At 43.6% G+C, this 19,296-nt stretch overlaps 1 protein-coding gene and 1 pseudogene across 3 annotated transcripts in view; one reads left to right on the plus strand and one right to left on the minus strand.

The window, feature by feature from the left end:
• The window catches only part of Smg6 (SMG6 nonsense mediated mRNA decay factor), a 246,475-nt gene that overhangs the window by 2,606 nt on the left and 224,573 nt on the right, over positions 1-19,296 (plus strand). For 2 of the 3 annotated variants that reach the window (XM_059271180.1, XM_059271179.1), the window contains exons 2-6: positions 170-1,922; positions 2,529-2,721; positions 3,318-3,428; positions 10,395-10,501; positions 10,778-10,856. In XM_059271180.1, the coding sequence (XP_059127163.1) occupies positions 170-1,922; positions 2,529-2,721; positions 3,318-3,428; positions 10,395-10,501; positions 10,778-10,856 (2,243 nt within the window). The remainder of the gene's footprint in view (positions 1-169; positions 1,923-2,528; positions 2,722-3,317; positions 3,429-10,394; positions 10,502-10,777; positions 10,857-19,296) is intronic. The other variant, XM_059271181.1, reaches the window with a different exon arrangement.
• On the minus strand, positions 11,591-11,687 carry LOC131918107 (U6 spliceosomal RNA; annotated as a pseudogene).

Here is a 19,296-nt window from a genome sequence, read left to right on the forward strand (position 1 = left end):
GTCTTTGTGGAAACATTCTTCCCTGCCCACCAATATTAGTATTTGGATATGTAATTCTTGCTCATTTTTTGTCGATGTTATTGTGGCTATGTAACTAGAATGACAACTTTTCCTCCCTCTCTTCTCCCATTGTTCTTTTCTTCTGTGTTTCCTCCTATCAACGTACTAGAAAACATGAAGGAATTAAAGGAACCCAGGCAGCGCAAAGATAGTAGGCGCCCAGATTTGGAAATCTATAAGCCTGGACTTTCTCGACTAAGGAACAGACCGAAAACTAAGGAGGCTTCTGGGAGTGAGGAATTTAAGGATGAGATTGTGAATGACAGAGCTTCTTCTGTTGCGAATGATACACAGCTTATTAAAGTTTGCAAGGAATTGGACAGCCAACAGCAAAATGGTCCTACAGATACAGAAAATCGCCAGGCACAGGAGAATTTCTCAAAGACTGGTGGACTAGAGGACCGGAGTCTAAGAATCATCAAGAGAATTAAGAAACCTGACCTGCAGATCTATCAGCCTGGAAGGCGTTTGCAGAACGTAACTAAAGAGTCAGCTAGCAGGGCAGATGAGGAAGAAATTCTTAACCAAGTGGAGCAGTTGAGGATTGAAGAGGGTGAGTGTAAGGGAAAAGTTGTAAAAGAAGAAGCTGAGAATAAACCAGACAAAGCTGAGACAGAAAAGACCCAAACTAACGACCGAGTCAGAACTGCCAAGGGAGAAAAGGGAAAAAAGATGGAGAAGGGGGAGGGGACGAAGAAGGTGAATGACGACTCTGTCCAGGGGAAACCAAGTTCTGTAAAGCGGTACTCCCGGTCAGACAAACGAAGGAACCGCTACCGCACTTGTAGTACCAGCTCAGCTGGTAGCAACAATAGTGCTGAGGGAGCCGGCCTGACCGATAATGGATGTCGCCGACGGCGCCAGGATCGGACCAAGGAGAGGCCACGACTGAAGAAGCAGGTGTCTATGTCCTCAACTGATTCCTTAGATGAGGACAGAGTTGATGAGCCTGATGGTTTAGGGCCCAGGAGGAGCTCAGAAAGGAAGAAGCATTTAGAAAGAAATTGGTCTGGCCGAGGCGAGGGTGAACAGAAAAGCAACGGTAAAGAAAACCGAGGGACCCTTCGAGTCACTTTTGATGCAGAAACCATGAGTAAAGATTCCCCCATGGTGAGGTCAGCCAGGGAGAGTGTGGAAAGAATAAAGTCTGACAAAGGCCCGAGCAGTGGGGGCAAGGGCTCTGAGAAGCAGGAGTTCAAAAACCCGAACCAAGAACTTCGAGGTCGTGGTCGTGGCATTCTGATTCTGCCGGCCCATACTGCCCTATCTGTCAGTTCAGTGGGCTCTCCAGAGTCTACACCTTTGGGACCTCGACTTTTATTTGGATCTGGTACTAAGGGATCTCGGAGTTGGGGCCGTGGAGGTACTACCCGCCGACTATGGGACCCAAATAATCCTGATCAGAAGCCTGCTCTGAAAAGCCAGACACCCCAGCTGCATTTCTTGGACACTGATGATGAAATCAGCCCTACATCTTGGGGTGACTCACGTCAGGCCCAAGCATCTTACTATAAATTTCAAAACTCTGACAACCCCTATTACTACCCTCGGACACCAGGCCCTACCTCTCAGTATCCCTATACAGGCTATAGCCCTCTGCAGTACCCGGTGGGCCCTGCAAATGGTATGTATCCAGGGCCTTACTACCCAGGCTATCCTGCCCCCTCGGGACAGTATGTATGTAGTCCTCTCCCTGCCAGCACCATGAGCCCCGAGGAGATAGAGCAGCACGTGCGGAACATGCAGCAACAGGAGCTACATAGGCTTCTCCGAGTGGCTGACAACCAGGAATTGCAGCTTAGCAACCTGCTTTCCAGGGATCGCATCAGTACTGAGGGCATGGAGAAGATGGCTCAGCTCAGGTATGTGTGTGTTTTCCTACTATCTTGCTTAGAGGGAAATGGACAGTTGTAAGGCTCCTGTGGCTGAGGAAGGTAGAGACTTCTTAGGTAAGCCACTGAGTGTTACCTCCCTTTCACAGGGATCTCTGCCTCTCCCAACCCCACTTGGGCATGGGCATCAAGCCTAGAGCCTAGAGCATCTTGGAATAAGTGACCTACCACTGAGCCACACTTGAAGCCCTTTTATACATGGATTTTTATAAGGAACAGGCAGTTGGGAAAATAAGATTTAATTCTAGTCTTAGAAATAAGTATACTTCTGATTTTAAGGGGAAAAACGTGTCTTTAAGGGAACATGGGATTTCTAGAATGCCAATTTCCAGCTTGCACCCAAGAACTTATTTCAGCTCTTCAATGTAGGTGTGCACGTATGCTATTTTCCTAGGCATAAATGTCTTTGGAATGACATTCTGTTGTGCAGAATAGAACCCAGTATGAGTAGGATACTTGGTTACATTTCAGATTTCCTGTCAGGAGTGAGTTGGCTGGTTTGCAGGAAGTTCATATCTTGGGTCTAGCCTTCCTTGTGATGTATTGGAGCTAGACATTATATGTATTTTATTCCAGAACTGAACTACTGCAGCTGTATGAGCGCTGTATTCTATTAGATATTGAATTCTCTGACAATCAGAATGTAGATCAGATCCTGTGGAAGAATGCTTTCTATCAAGTGATTGAGAAATTCAGGCAGCTTCTCAAGGATCCAAATATTGAGAACCCAGAACAGATTCGGAACAGACTCCTGGAGCTCTTAGATGAGGTAAACATTATAATTTTTTTTTTTTTTTTTTTGATCCTCAGGATAAAGTCTGCAGCATCTTTTAGTTTGTTTGTGTCTTCTACCTGAGATGTTTTAGAGGAAAATATTGCCAAAACTCAGTATCTTTTTCTTACATTTAGACCTGGTCTACCTGTATTACTTCTTTTGGACTATACTTACTGACAGTTGGAGCACCCTTTTTCCCTCCCCCAATGCTGGGGATTGAACCCAGGGCCTTGTGAGTGTTAGGCAAGAGTTCTACTACTTAGCTACATCTCCAGTCCTGGAGTTATGTTTGAGCTTGAAAGCTTTCTGAATGAGAGAGGGAGAGGGGAAAAATGAGAGATGAAAGAGGGAGGGGTGAATGGATCATATCTTTAAAACATGGGAGGCTTATACCATCAACTGGTGGTGTGCTTACTTGATGGCCTCTAACTAACTACTTACTGTATGTGACTCCTTTTATATAGGATGTCTGGACATTGATGGAACTGTGAAAGGGTCATTTGCCCCAGTATCTGGTAAATAGATTGGAAAAAAACTAATTGATTCAGGTATTTCTTTTGTTTTTTTGTTTTTTTTTTTGTTCTTTATAGGGTAGTGATTTCTTTGATAGTTTGCTTCAGAAACTACAAGTTACTTACAAGTTCAAACTGGAGGACTACATGGATGGACTTGCCATTCGAAGCAAGCCTTTACGAAAGACAGTAAGCTGGTTTCTTTCTTTAGTTTAAATTTGTTCATCTAGGCCTGGCGAAGTGATGCACACCTTTAATCCCAGTACTTAGGAGGCAGATATAGTTCTCTGTGAGTTCAAGGCCAGCCTGGTCTACATAGTGACTTCCAGGCCATCCAGGACTGTGTAGAGAGACTCTGTCTCAAACAAACAAAAATTTGTTCATCAATTTAGTAAGCATTTATCTAGTACTAGTTAAGGCCTAGGCAGTGTGCTGGGTTTTGAGTATATCATAGTGAAAGATACAGTATAATAGGGAAACAGATAGATGAAACTATCATAAGTGGGGCACTGTGGCATGTGTCAGTAGTCGTGGATCAGGAATTCAAGGTCAGCCTTGCTAACATTAATTTCCAAGGAAATCTGAGCTATATAAAATTCTGTTTCAAAAATAAAAAGCAGACAAATTGTAATGTCATAAACACTATGAGGAACTTCACACTTGTAATCCCAACACTTGGGAAAATGAAGCCAGGAGGATTGCCATGGGTTCGAGACCATTTTGGGTTACATAGTGAGTTCTAGGATAATCTGAACTACAGAGTGAGATCATGTCTAAAAGAAAGCAAGGTGTCTGGAGAGATGACTCAGCTATTAAGAGCACTTACTGCTTTTATAGAAGACCTGGGTTTTGTTCATAGTATCCACATGACTACTCACAACCATCTGTAACTCCAGTTCCAGGGATCTAATGCCTTCTTTAGACTTCTGCAGGCACCAGGCATGCAAGTGATGCACATAAATACATGCAGACAAAACACAGACACATTTTTAAAAGGTAAAAAATAAAAAGCAGTTGGATAATTCATAACATCAACTTTGGGCCTCCACATGCACACACATACACATGTAAAACATGCATATGTAGCTGCACATCACACAGAATAAAATGGAGAACAAAGCACAAAGGGGAGAGAGTGAGCACTATAGTTAAGTATGGAGTAGTAAAGGGACATGGAGGGAGTGAGCACTATAGTAAGTGTAGAATAGTGAAGGGACATGGAGGGAGTGAGCACTATAGTGAGTGTGGAATAGTGAAGGGACATGGAGGGAGTGAGCACTATAGTAAGTGTAGAATAGTGAAGGGACATGGAGGGAGTGAGCACTATAGTGAGTGTGGAATAGTGAAGGGACATGGAGGGAGTGAGCACTATAGTGAGTGTGGAATAGTGAAGGGACATGGAGGGAGTGAGCACTATAGTGAGTGTGGAATAGTGAAGGGACATGGAGGGAGTGAGCACTATAGTGAGTGTGGAATAGTGAAGGGACATGGAGGGAGTGAGCACTATAGTGAGTGTAGAATAGTGAAGGGACATGGAGGGAGTGAGCACTATAGTGAGTGTGGAATAGTGAAGGGACATGGAGGGAGTGAGCACTATAGTGAGTGTGGAATAGTGAAGGGACATGGAGGGAGTGAGCACTATAGTGAGTGTAGAATAGTGAAGGGACATGGAGGGAGTGAGCACTATAGTGAGTGTGGAATAGTGAAGGGACATGGAGGGAGTGAGCACTATAGTGAGTGTGGAATAGTGAAGGGACATGGAGGGAGTGAGCACTATAGTGAGTGTGGAATAGTGAAGGGACATGGAGGGAGTGAGCACTATAGTGAGTGTGGAATAGTGAAGGGACATGGAGGGAGTGAGCACTATAGTGAGTGTGGAATAGTGAAGGGACATGGAGGGAGTGAGCACTATAGTGAGTGTGGAATAGTGAAGGGACATGGAAGGAGTGAGCACTATAGTGAGTGTGGAATAGTGAAGGGACATGGAGGGAGTGAGCACCATAGTGAGTGTGGAATAGTGAAGGGACATGGAGGGAGTGAGCACTATAGTGAGTGTGGAATAGTGAAGGGACATGGAGGGAGTGAGCACTATAGTGAGTGTGGAATAGTGAAGGGACATGGAGGGAGTGAGCACTATAGTGAGTGTGGAATAGTGAAGGGACATGGAGGGAGTGAGCACTATAGTGAGTGTGGAATAGTGAAGGGACATGGAGGGAGTGAGCACTATAGTGAGTGTGGAATAGTGAAGGGACATGGAGGGAGTGAGCACCATAGTGAGTGTGGAATAGTGAAGGGACATGGAAGGAGTGAGCACTATAGTGAGTGTGGAATAGTGAAGGGACATGGAGGGAGTGAGCACCATAGTGAGTGTGGAATAGTGAAGGGACATGGAGGGAGTGAGCACCATAGTGAGTGTGGAGTAGTGAAGGGACATGGAGGGAGTGAGAACTATAGTGAGTGTGGAATAGTGAAGGGACATGGAGGGAGTGAGCACTATAGTGAGTGTGGAATAGTGAAGGGACATGGAGGGAGTGAGCACCATAGTGGGTGTGGAATAGTGAAGGGACATGGAGGGAGTGAGCACTATAGTGAGTGTAGAATAGTGAAGGGACATGGAGGGAGTGAGCACTATAGTGAGTGTGGAATAGTGAAGGGACATGGAGGGAGTGAGCACTATAGTGGGTGTGGAATAGTGAAGGGACATGGAGTGAGCACTATAGTGAGTGTAGAATAGTGAAGGGACATGGAGGGAGTGAGCACTATAGTGAGTGTGGAATAGTGAAGGGACATGGAGGGAGTGAGCACCATAGTGAGTGTGGAATAGTGAAGGGACATGGAGGGAGTGAGAACTATAGTGAGTGTGGAATAGTGAAGGGACATGGAGGGAGTGAGCACTATAGTGAGTGTGGAGTAGTGAAGGGACATGGAGGGAGTGAGCACCATAGTGAGTACGGAATAGTGAAGGGACATGGAGGGAGTGAGAACTATAGTGAGTGTGGAATAGTGAAGGGACATGGAGGGAGTGAGCACCATAGTGAGTGTGGAGTAGTGAAGGGACATGGAGGGAGTGAGCACCATAGTGAGTACGGAATAGTGAAGGGACATGGAGGGAGTGAGCACCATAGTGGGTGTGGAATAGTGAAGGGACATGGAGGGAGTGAGCACTATAGTGAGTGTGGAATAGTGAAGGGACATGGAGGGAGTGAGCACTATAGTGAGTGTGGAATAGTGAAGGGACATGGAGGGAGTGAGCACTATAGTGAGTGTGGAATAGTGAAGGGACATGGAGGGAGTGAGCACTATAGTGAGTGTGGAATAGTGAAGGGACATGGAGGGAGTGAGCACTATAGTGAGTGTGGAGTAGTGAAGGGACATGGAGGGAGTGAGCACCATAGTGAGTGTGGAGTAGTGAAGGGACATGGAGGGAGTGAGCACCATAGTGAGTACGGAATAGTGAAGGGACATGGAGGGAGTGAGCACCATAGTGGGTGTGGAATAGTGAAGGGACATGGAGGGAGTGAGCACTATAGTGAGTGTGGAATAGTGAAGGGACATGGAGGGAGTGAGCACTATAGTGAGTGTGGAATAGTGAAGGGACATGGAGGGAGTGAGCACTATAGTGAGTGTGGAATAGTGAAGGGACATGGAGGGAGTGAGCACTATAGTGAGTGTGGAATAGTGAAGGGACATGGAGGGAGTGAGCACTATAGTGAGTGTGGAGTAGTGAAGGGACATGGAGGGAGTGAGCACCATAGTGAGTGTGGAGTAGTGAAGGGACATGGAGGGAGTGAGCACCATAGTGAGTACGGAATAGTGAAGGGACATGGAGGGAGTGAGAACTATAGTGAGTGTGGAATAGTGAAGGGACATGGAGGGAGTGAGCACCATAGTGAGTGTGGAGTAGTGAAGGGACATGGAGGGAGTGAGCACCATAGTGAGTACGGAATAGTGAAGGGACATGGAGGGAGTGAGCACCATAGTGGGTGTGGAATAGTGAAGGGACATGGAGGGAGTGAGCACTATAGTGAGTGTGGAATAGTGAAGGGACATGGAGGGAGTGAGCACTATAGTGAGTGTGGAATAGTGAAGGGACATGGAGGGAGTGAGCACTATAGTGAGTGTGGAATAGTGAAGGGACATGGAGGGAGTGAGCACTATAGTAAGTGTAGAATAGTGAAGGGACATGGAGGGAGTGAGCACTATAGTGAGTGTAGAATAGTGAAGGGACATGGAGGGAGTGAGCACTATAGTGAGTGTGGAATAGTGAAGGGACATGGAGGGAGTGATTGAACTTGGAAGGCTTTTCAGAGACTTTTTCTTTTTTTTTTGGTTTTTCGAGACAGGGTTTCTCTGTGTAGCTTTGTGCCTTTCCTGGGACTCACTTGGTAGCCCAGGCTGGCCTTGAACTCACAGAGATCCGCCTGGCTCTGCCTCCCGAGTGCTGGGATTAAAAGTGTGCGCCACCACTGCCTGGCTTGTTTTCAGAGACTTTTAAAAGTGGTTCTGAGAATCAAAAATTGGCCTCATGAAATACTAGGCAAGAACTGTACCACAGAGGTATATTTCTAGCCAAGCTGAGTTTTGAAATATAAGTAGGAGTTTGAAGGGTGGGAGGAATAGTTAGATACAGGGCACAGTGAGCAAGAACCAGGTGTTTGGGAAACTTCAAGTTCATTCTGTTGGTGTTGGTAATATGGAGTTAGGGTTATTTTAGTGGATAAAGCTAAGGAAGTAGGAAACAATAGATCATAAACCCTTAAATGCCATACTGAAGATTTGGACTTTATTCTTTAATCGTTTAGGAACCATTGATTGCTTTTCAGCAAACGGGTAATAGATTTGTTGTTAAAAATCATTTTGACAAATTGTTAATTTGATAGGTGTTAAACAAGGGTGAATGTAGGAGAGTCAGGTTGGAGGCATGGACTAAGGTAAAGAGAGATGTAGTGGAGGTGGAAATGAAAACACAGATTAGAAAGCCAGGCATGGTGGTTTGTGCTTATAATCTCAGCACTTGGGAGGCTGAGGCAGCAGGATTGCCTCAGGTTCAAAGCCAGTCAGTGGTACATAGTCAGACCCTGTCTCAAAAAAAAAAAAAAAAAAAAAAAAAAAAAAGCCTGGGGATGTAGCTCAGTTGGTAGATTGCCTGCCTAGCATGCATAAAGTCCTGGGTTCTAGCTCCAGCACCACATAAACCCATGAGGGGGGCAAGGAGGGTCTTTAGAAGTTCAAGGTTATCTTTAGCTACATAGTAAGTTTGAGGCCTGACTGGGTTATAGGAGACCTTGTCTCCAAAACCAGAAAACAACACAAACAAAAAAGGAAATAGAAATAAATTGCTAGCCCTTGTGGTATGAAGGTTATGGTTGGAGGCATGAACCTAGAGTTATCTCCCAGTTTATGTTCTAGAGGAATGGCCATAAAGGAAAAATGCAGTTTACACACACACACACACACACACACACACACACACACACACACTTAAATATACTAATGTCCATTGGATCGAATGACCTTATTTTGTTTTTTAAATCAGAATAGGGAAAGGGCAACAGGCTGGGCAGTAGCTAGAGTACTGCCTGTAGCTAGGAGTTATTTTTGTTGAAAGGGTAGAAGCTAGATTATGTTGAGAGGTGAAGCATGATGTAGCTCATGCTTATAAGAATCATGTCTGGGAGGCAAGGAGAGAGGGTAGCTAGAAATTTAAGGTCAAGAGAAGCTTTGATTTAGACTTTATTTTATTTTTGGTTTTATTGAAACAGTTTTGTTAAATAACCCAGCTGGCCTAGAATTCACTGTATAGAACTCATTATATCTGCCCTCTGCCTTCCAAGTGCTAGGATTAAAGGTGTGCACCCTAGCTGGTTAGTCGTTGAGGGGATGGTGCACACCTTTAGTCCCAGTACCTGGGTGGCAGAGGCAGGTGGATCTCTTGAGTTCCAGGACAGCCAGTGCTACAAACCAAAAAGGGTGTGTACTCTGTCCCAACATTTTTGATTTTTTGGTTTTTTGGTTTTTTTGGAGACAGAATCTCATGTGTAGGTCAGATACCCTGGGACCCTGGAATTTACTGTGTAGTCCAGAATGAGGATTATAGATGTGTGCTCCCATGCCTGGTGGGGGTGATTGTTTTGATTTGATTTTTTTTTTTTTTCCGAGACAGGGTTTCTCTGTGTAGCTTTGGAACCTGTCCTGGAAACTCGCTTTGTAGACTAGGCTAGCCTTGAACTCACAGAAATCCACCTGGCTCTGCCTCCTAAGTGCTGGGATTAAAGGCGTGCGCCACCGCTGCCTGACCGTGTGATTTTTTTTTTTTTTAATTTTTTTTTATGTTAGGGTATGTTACTGAATGTGGAGCTCACCACTTTGGCTAGACTGATTGTCCAGCAAGTACCAATCATCCTCTGGGTCTCTTCCCCCACCTACAGGTGCATGAGGCCAGGCTCAGCTTATCTGTGAGTGCTGGGGATCCAAACGCAGGTCTTCATGTTTGTGCAGCAAGTGTTTTACCTATGATGCAACTCTCCAGTGCCTACAATATGTATTTTAAATTTTTGGTTTTAGATTTATTTACTTTATGTGTATGAATGTCTTGCCTACATGTGTGCCTGTGCACCATGTATGTGCCTGGTGTTCACTGAGGTTGGAAGAGGGCATCAGATTGCCTGGAACTCGAGTTACAGATGTCAGTGAGCTACCATGTGGGTGCTGGGAACTGAACCTTGGTCTTCTGCAAGGGCAACAAGTACTCTTAACAGCTGAGCCGGCTCTCCAGCCCTGAAATTTGTATTAAATGCAGATGAGGAAACCTAGTTCCAGGCATTCCAAAAGCTTCCTTGAGGTATGAAGTCAAACAATCTTAATTTTTTTAAGAAAAAATTTAAGAAAACTAAGATTGTTTGACTTTTAGTTTCAGAGTGCATTTTCCCATCTGTGTGGGACTCCAGAGTAAGAATTACCACTCTCTCAGACTGCTGTATTTTCTCAGTATATTTTGTATCATCTTGGTGGTGGTTTTTTAGCAGTCAGGATCAGGTTGAAAACTTGACTGTTTTGAGTGAGGACTGTCAGTGTCATTGAGATTCCATCCATTTCTTCTGGCATTGAATTGTGTTTCTTGGGTACTCTACTAACCAATTGTTGTCTATTCTGTAGGTAAAATATGCCTTGATCAGTGCTCAACGCTGTATGATTTGCCAAGGAGATATCTCTAGGTATCGGGAGCAAGCCAATGATACAGCGAACTATGGGAAGGCACGCAGGTACTTTTGAACCTCTTTGCTCATTGTTTCTCTTCCCTGTGTGGCATTAAGTGAATCATTGTAAGACATCCAGCCACTTGAGCTGCCTCCCATATGGAGTGCCCTCCCTACAGTTGTCCTTAATTTCTTAATCGATCCCTTTAATTGTGCTTTACCACTGGAGGGCTATATCTGGTTAACTTTCTAGTCTATGACTTAAGTAGAAGGGCTGTGAGGATGAATTGGGAAAGAGTAGTTAATAAAGAGTTAGCATTTCATTCTGTTTTTCTATTCTAGTTGGTATCTGAAGGCCCAGCATATTGCTCCCAAGAATGGGCGCCCCTATAACCAATTGGCTTTACTGGCAGTGTATACGGTAAGAAATCCCATGGATAACGGAACTGTTTTCTAGGCAGTTTCTCCCTTTCTTTGGTTTTTCGAGACAGGATTTCTCTGTAGCTTTGGAGTCTGTCCTGGAACTCACTCTGTAGACTAGCTGGCCTCAAACTCACAGAGATCCGCCTGTCTCTGTCTCCCAAGTACTGGGATTAAAGGCATGAGTCACCACTGCCTGGCCAGTTTCCTTTTTTTGAGCTAGAATTTTGTTTCACTACGTAGCCCAGACTTCAAATTGTCATCTTTTTTTTTTTTTTTTAATTATTTATTTTTATTTTTATTTTTTTGGTTTTTCGAGACAGGGTTTCTCTGTGTAGCTTTGTGCCTTTCCTGGAACTCACTTGGTAGCCCAGGCTGGCCTCGAACTCACAGAGATCCGCCTGGCTCTGCCTCCCGAGTGCTGGGATTAAAGGCGTGCGCCACCACCGCCCGGCCTTCAAATTGTCATCTTTGATTCAGCCTCCCAAGATTACAGGCATGTCCTATCACATGAGTTTCTTAAACTATTGACTAAATTTGTATTATTACATTTCTCTGTTGATTGATTTAGTGTGTGAAGGTATGCATGTAGAGGTCAGAAGACAGTGTCGAGAGTTGCTTCTATCTTACCATGAAGATCTCAGGGACTAAACTTAATGGACAGCCTTGGCAGCAAGCACTGTACACATTAAGCCTCTCGCTAGCCTCTGAGTTTATTTATGTGTCTGTTATTTTAAAAATATGGGCTGCTTCATCCTTGTGCAGGGACCATGTTAATCTTCTCTCTTCTGTTCCAATTTTTGCATATGTGCTAACTGAATGAAGTGAGTACTGGATTTATTTTTTAACAGAGTCTTACTTGGTAGCCCAGGCTGGCTTTGAAGTTGCATTCTTCTCAGATACTGGCTGAAAGGCATGTACTATCGTATCTAGCTTAAAACAGGGATTTGTTTTTGTTTTTGTTTTTTGTTTTTTTTTTTTTTTTTGGTTTTTCGAGACAGGGTTTCTCTGTGTAGCTTTGCACCTTTCCTGGAACTTGCTTTGTAGACCAGGCTGGCCTCGAACTCACAGAGATCCGCCTGCCTCTGCCTCCCGAGTGCTGGGATTAAAGCTGTGCGCCACCACCGCCCGGCTGTTTTTCATTTTCTATTTTATGCATATTAATGTTTTGCCTGCGTGTGTGTTTGTGCACTATGTGTGTGCAGTGCCATTGGAGGCCAGAAGAGAGTGTTAGATCCTCTGGGACTTGAGTTACAAACTGTTGTGGGTGCTGGGAATCAAAACTTGGGTCCTCTGCAAGAGTAGCTAGTATTTCTAACCTATGAGCAATCTCTAGCCCCTTAAGATACAATTTTGAAGCCAGGTGGTGGTGGCGCACGCCTTTCATCTCAGCACTCGGGGAGCAGAGGCAGGCGGATCTCTGTGAGTTCGAGGCCAGCCTGGGCTACAGAGTGAGTTCCAGGAAAGGTGCAAAACTACAAAGAGAAACTCTATCTTGAAAAACCAAAAAAAACGGGCGGTGGTGGCACACGCCTTTAATCCCAGCACTTGGTAGGCAGAGCCAGGTGGATCTCTGAGTTTGAGACCAGCATCAACTCCTTGGGAGTTTGATTTCTTCTGATTCCTGTAGCCCAAAGCACAGCCTCTTTTGTCTTTCATCCTCAGACTCATTGTTGTTGTTTGTTTTCTACTCTTTTAGGGGGCCCACTGTCCAGCTCCCAAATAAATCACACACACAGAGGCTTTTTCTTACTTATGAATACCCGGCCTTATCTTGGCTTTGTTTCTAGCAGCTTTCCTTAACTTATCCTATCTACCTCTTGCCTCTGGGCTTTTCCTGTTCTCTTTCTTCTGTATCTTACTCTTATTCCGTGGCTTGCTGTGTAGCTGGGTGGCTGGCCCCTGGAGTCCTCCTCCTCTGGCTGCTCTCTCCTTCACTCCTCTATCTCTTTTCCTTTCTCCCAGATTTCTCTTTCTATAGATTCTCTCTGCCTGCCAGCCCTGCCTATCCTTTCTCCTGCCTTGCTATTGGCCATTCAGTTAATAGACCATCAGGTGTTTTAGACAGGCACAGTAACACAGGTTCACAGAGTTAAACAAATGCAACATAAACAAAAGTAACACACCTTAAAAATAATATTCTGCTACAACTCCTTTTGTTTCTCTTTTATTATTTTTTATTTACATTTATTTGTTTGTTTGTTTGTTTGTTTGTTTGGTGTGTGTGTGTATGTGTGTGTGAGTGCCACTGAATATGAAGATCACAGCAGCTTGAAGGAGTGGGTTCTTTCCTACCACCATGTGGGTCCAGGAGTTCAAACGTGGGTCATTAGGGCTGGTAGCAAGTGTCTTTATCTACTGAGCTATCTCTTCAGGCCCTGACTCCCTTATTTTGAGGTGAGTTGTCGGAGATCCCACACTTTAGTTGACTTGGTTCATACCTCCACTTTACTGCATTTAATTTCATAAAGGAGCGTTATTCTGCAGCCAGGCAACAGCTTGTTACTCTGAGTCTTACCTTGTTTCTTTTTCTAGGAAGAAGACAAGACCCCCTTACTTCCCTCCCTTAAGGGCCTCAGCTAGTCCTCAGCATTCAGATCTTATTTCTTTCCCTGGAAGTCTTTTGTGAAACAGAGTCTCATTGAGTGGCTCTGGCTGGCCTGGAACTCAATTTGTAGACCAGGCTGGCTTCAAACTCACAGAGACTGTCTGACTCTGCCTCCCAATGCTGGGATTAAAGGTTGAGCCACCATACCCTGCTTGCCCAGATGTCTGTCTGTCTGTCTGTCTGTCTCTCTCTCTCTTTTTTTTTTTTGGTTTTTCGAGACAGGGTTTTTCCGTGTAGTTTTGGTGCCTATCCTGGATCTCGCTCTGTAGACCAGGCTGGCCTCGAACTCACAGAGACCCACCTGGCTCTGCCTCCGGAGTGCTGGGATGAAAGGCATGCACCACCACCACCTGGCCCCAGATCTCCTAATACTCCTAAATTTTCATCTAAAGTGGCTGTTTAGCAAACACACAGTAAGCACTTGGTCACATCTTTCTAGATTTTACCAACTTCCTTTGAATGTGGTTCTAATCAGAAGAAATGGACCTTGGGAGCTAAGAGGATTCCAGACAGGAAGCCGCAGGGAGAGGGGAAAAGATGGGGGAGGGCAACAGTAGATACTAAGATATCAAAGACAAGAAGCAGCTAATGTGATTATCAGCAAAGAAAAAAGACAGTCTCCTTCCCTCCCTCCCTGGTCCTTCCTTCCTCCCCGTCTTTCTGCCTAATTTTCCTTTCTTGACAGGATTTTTGCTCTACTGCTCAGGCTGCCAATCCTTGCCTGAACCTCTCAAGTACTGGGATTGCAAGCCATGTGCCACTGTACCAGGCTCTTGTTCTTGTTTTCGTGTTGGCTTCTTTTTAAAATGTGATACATGGTTTCACATAGCCCAGGCTGGCCTTGAACTTGCCATATAGTTGAGAATGACATTAAATCTGATCTTCTGCCTCTACTTCCCCAGTGCTGTGATTACAGGCTTGTGTTGCCATACTCATTTTTTATCTGGTGCTAGAGATCAAACCCAGGACTTTATGTATGATAAATAAGCATACTACCAACAGAGCCAGGGCTACACAGAGAAACCCTATTTCAAAGACAACAACAAAAAGCATCTCTTAGGAGGGAAAAAAACCTCGTTCTCATTCTTTTTTTTTTTTAAATATTTTAGTTGTGTGTGTTTTCATATGTTTAGTGCATTTGTGTTAGTACAATCGAGTGATTGCATCTATGTAAAGAACAACTTAAGGGAGTCAATTCTCTTCCATCTTGTTGAGAAAGGAGGCGTCTGGTGGTTTCTTGTTTCTGCAAGCCAACCCACAAGCTTCTGGGTAATTCTGACCATTCCTCCCATCTCAGTGTAGGAGTGCTGATTTAGAGATGTATGCCACTATATAGGGCTTTTTTTGAGACAGGTTCTCACTCTGAGTCCAGGCTGGCCTGGAACTCACTATGTAGTCAAGGCTGATGTTGATTTGAAGCAGTTCTCCTGCTTCTGTAGTGTTTGGGGATATGGACACGAACCTCTGTGCCCAACCCTTTTTTATTGGTTCCTCTTTTCAACTAGCTTCCTTTCTGCTTTCATAAGTTATTTTTGTCTTCTGTTTTTGTGATGCATTGCGTTTCTTTAGGGTTGTTTACAAGAGTATCTTCCAAGTGGCTAATCTGAAAAAGAATCTTCATCAACTAGGAACTGCATATAAATTCTTGGGAAAGACCTTATGCTTAACTAGGAAAGCATTCTCGCCTTGAAACACATATACCTAATCCTTTCAACTTTTTGTGTGCTCATTGACCATTTACATTTTATTGGAGAAACATCTATTGAAATCCTTTGTCATTTTAAAGTTGGATTATCAGGCTGCATAAATGGCTCAGTGGTTAGGAACACTGGCTGCTTTTCCACAAGACCCAGTTTAATTTTCAGTACCCACTTGGCAGCTCTCAGCCATCTGTAACTACATTTCCCTCTTATATCATCCATGGGTGCTGTTGCTTTTAACAACATCTCAATCATTTGATTTTACCAATAAAGACTTGGGAGCCAGATGCTGAGGTGAAAGCCTGCTAGCTCAGAGAGCCAGAGAAAGCACCTAGCCGACCCTCCTCCTCAGCCTACCTCCCGGAAGCCTCCTGCCTTCTCCTAGGCTGTCTCAAACAAGACTCTCAAACTGAATGTCTCTCCCTTCTCCTTCCTGTGTGTCTCTAGTCTTCCTGACTTTCTCTTACACTCTGTGTTTTTTCTTAATCCTATGTTCACTTCCTGTCAACTGGTTGCTTGCTCCACCTCTTGACTTAGGGTTGACTTTATTTAATTTTGTTTACAATATTCAAGCCGAAAGCTCTTGGATTAAAGATATGTGCTAGAGTTGAGCCACACTACAACTAGAAACAGGTTTTTCCAGTAAATAATGCAATCTTGGGTTCACAGTGTGATCAAATATCCTTGCAGCAGGGTGTCAGGCACACACATGGTACACAGGCATGTATGCACATAAAATAGCTGGACAGCGGTTGTGCACACCTTTAATCCTAGCACTCGGGAGGCAGAGGCAAGTGGATCTCTGTGAGTTCAAGGCCAGCCTGGCTTGCAGAGTGAGTTCCAAGATAACACCAGGACTGTTACACAGAAACTCTGTCTCAAAAAAAAAAAAAAAACAAAAAAAAAACAAACAAACAAAAAAAAATGTTAGCCCCCAAGCACCAGCCTGAGCCCTGTGTGCGGCTTAGCACTTCTGCTGGCCTGCACAAGCCTGCTGGTTGTCACAGGTGCAGGGGAAACAGAAAAGTGGCTGCAGCTGGCTGGAGGGAAGGAACAGCTGCCACAGCTTGTCTGAGTTGAGGTGAGGCAGGCAGAGAGGGCTGACAAGGCAGCTGGGGTGGCCTGTTGGTGTGTGAGGAAATAAAGATTTGTGCTGCTTACCAAAAAAAAAAAAAAAAAAAAAAAAAAAATGTTAAAAATTGAGCTACACTTTTTCTTGAGTTTTATGAATTCTTCAGATATTCTAGGTCCTAGAATGTAACAAGAGGCAACTTAAGAGAGAAAAGTTTATTTGATTATAGTTTGAGGGTATAGCCTATTGTGGTGGAGAAGATGTGGCAGGAGCTGCTTATATTGCGGCCACAGTCAGGGGCAAAGGGGGGTGAATGTTGGTACTCTACTGGCTTCTTCCTTTTTACATTCAGTTTGGGGACACTTTTACCTCCTTTCATAGGATGGTGACACCCACATACAGGATGAGTTTTACCTCAACTAAGCATTGCTGGAAGCATCCTCACAGACATGACCAGAGGTGTATGTACTAGGTTATTCTAAATCCCATCAAGTTGACAGTCAAGATTAACCATTACAGTGTCCTTTCAGGGCCTTATACAGGTGCTCTGCAGAGCTACATTTCTGTTTGTTAAAAACACTATACTATTTCCTTAGAATGGTGTTAATACTTTCTTAAGGCAGGGCAGCATTTGAGACAGGGCCTCATGTAGCTCAATTGGCCTGGAACTCACCATTTAACTGAGGGTGATTTTGAATGCCTTATCCTTCTTGTCTTCCTTCCCAAGTACTAAGATTACAAAGGTCTTAACGCAGCTTGACAACCAGTTGATATATGAGTTTATTTGTAAGTTGTCAGTTCTATTCTATTGGTCCATGTCTGCTTTACAGCAGTACCATAACTCTTTTAACTATTGTAGGTTTCTGATAAAAATCTGGAAAATGTTAGCCTTCCAGCCCTTCTTTCAAGATTGTTTTCACTGTGTGAAGTCCCTTAGAGGTTTGTATGGGTTTTAGGATTAGCTTTTTGTATTTGTAATGCAGCAGCTGTTGGGATTTTGATTAAGTAATGGACTTGTGGGTTTCTTTGGGAAGTACTTTCATCTCCTAATGTCCTAACAAGATATCTCTTCGTTTACTTAGGTCTTTAATTTTGTTTAGCACTGTTTTGTAGGTTTTTTTTTTTTTGTTTGTTTGTTTTTTGAGACAGGGTTTCTCTGTGTAGCTTTGCACCTTTTCCTGGAACTCACTTGGTAGCCCAGGCTGGCCTCGAACTCACAGAGATCCGCCTGGCTCTGCCTCCCGAGTGCTGGGATTAAAGGCGTGTGCCACCACCGCCCGGCGGTTTTTTTTTTTTTTTTTTTTTTTAAACAGTAAAAGTGTTAGGATTGCTTTGTTAAATTTATTCCTAAATAGATTTTTCTTGATGCCGTTAATAAAGAAATCCTGTCCTTCACTTCCTTTTCAGATTGCTTGTTGCTCAAACAGCTTTATTTCCTCCATGGGTTTTGCCTTTCTGATTAAATTGTTATTTTTCTTTCACAGACTTCGGACCCAGATTAGTTCCTTCGAGTTTTTTTTTTCCCCCCTTGGTTTCCCTCACATCTTTCTTATCTATTAACATTTTTCAACATTTCTGTCTTCTCCAATCATTCAGTGAATTTCAGTTATTGAGAACATGTTTGTGTGTAGTGCTTTTCAGGGTGCCGTAAGTGATAAAATAAATGATGTGGTTTCTTCCCTAAAACAAACTTCTTTAATTGTTAGACACCCAATTATTTTGTGTTAAGCTTAAAAAAAACAACTGCAAATTAAGATACATATGGCACAGGGGCAGGAGAGATGGTCTAGAGCAGTGGTTCTCAACCTTCCTAACACTGTGACCTTTAATGCAGTTCCTCATGTTGTGGTGACCCCCAACCATACAGTTCTCTCATTGCTACTTCACAACTGTAATTTTGCTACTGTTATGAATTGTAATGTAACTACCTGATATGCAGGATAGCTGATATGGGACCCTGTGAAAGGGTCATTCTTCCTCCAAAGTGGTAGAGGTCCATAGGCTGAGAACTGCTGGTCTAGCGGTTAAGAGATTTTGCTGCTCTTGCAGATCAGGATTGATTCTCAGCAGCTACATCTGATGGTTTATAACCTGTTGTCACTCTAGTTCCAGAGGTTCTGACGCCTTCTTCTGCCTTTTGCTGCTACTGCGCTCATGTGTACATTACCTCTCTACAGCACATGTATATCACACATAATTAAAAAGAAATAAAATAGAAATAATATGGCACAGTGATTGTTTCTTTTTGAGACAAGATCTTTCTTCTTTTTTTCAAGACAGGGTTTCTTTAGTGCTGGCTGTTCTAGAACTCGCTCTGTAGACAAGACTGGCTTCAGACTCACAGATCCACCTGCCTCTGCCTCCTGAGTGTTAGGGTTAAAGGTATGTGCCATCACTGCCTAGCAAATCTTGAACAATTCTGGTCTTTTCACATTGGCAGATCTGGGTCACTACTTTCAGCCACAGTTGTAAATACTGATTTCAAGTATTATCTCAGTTTTAGAAATGTTTAAATATGAAAAGTAGAGTCAATAAAATAGCTTCAAGTGAAGTGAATTGGGGTAATACTAAAAATAGCTACTGAATATAATGATGTTCTAGATGTTGTGCTAGCTATATGAATTGTGAAACTTAATACGGGAATTACATGTGTGCAAATATCAGCATTTTACAAATAAGAAAATCTCTTTTGGTAACAATATCTAATAAATGCGGGACCAAATTCAAACTCAGGCATTTGACCTTAAAACCTGGCCAATAACCATGTTAGATAAATACTAGATAAAAGTTTTGAGCCGGGTGGCGGTGGTGCATGCCTTTAATCCCAGCACTTGGGAGGCAAAGGCAGGGGGATCTAAATCTAAAGACACTGCTTCAAGGATAATGATAACAATAATAGTATTATTATATTAAAAGTAAGTTCTGGGCCAGCCTGGTCTACAGAGCGAAATCCAGGACAGGCACCAAAGCTACACAGAGAAACCCTGTCTTGAAAAACAAAACAAAACAAAACAAAAAACCAGAAGTTTTGAAGAATGAGTAGATGCTGAGAAAGAAGATT

Source organism: Peromyscus eremicus, chromosome 8a, assembly GCF_949786415.1.
Source record: "Peromyscus eremicus chromosome 8a, PerEre_H2_v1, whole genome shotgun sequence".
In the NCBI taxonomy this organism is placed as follows: Eukaryota; Metazoa; Chordata; class Mammalia; order Rodentia; family Cricetidae; genus Peromyscus; species Peromyscus eremicus.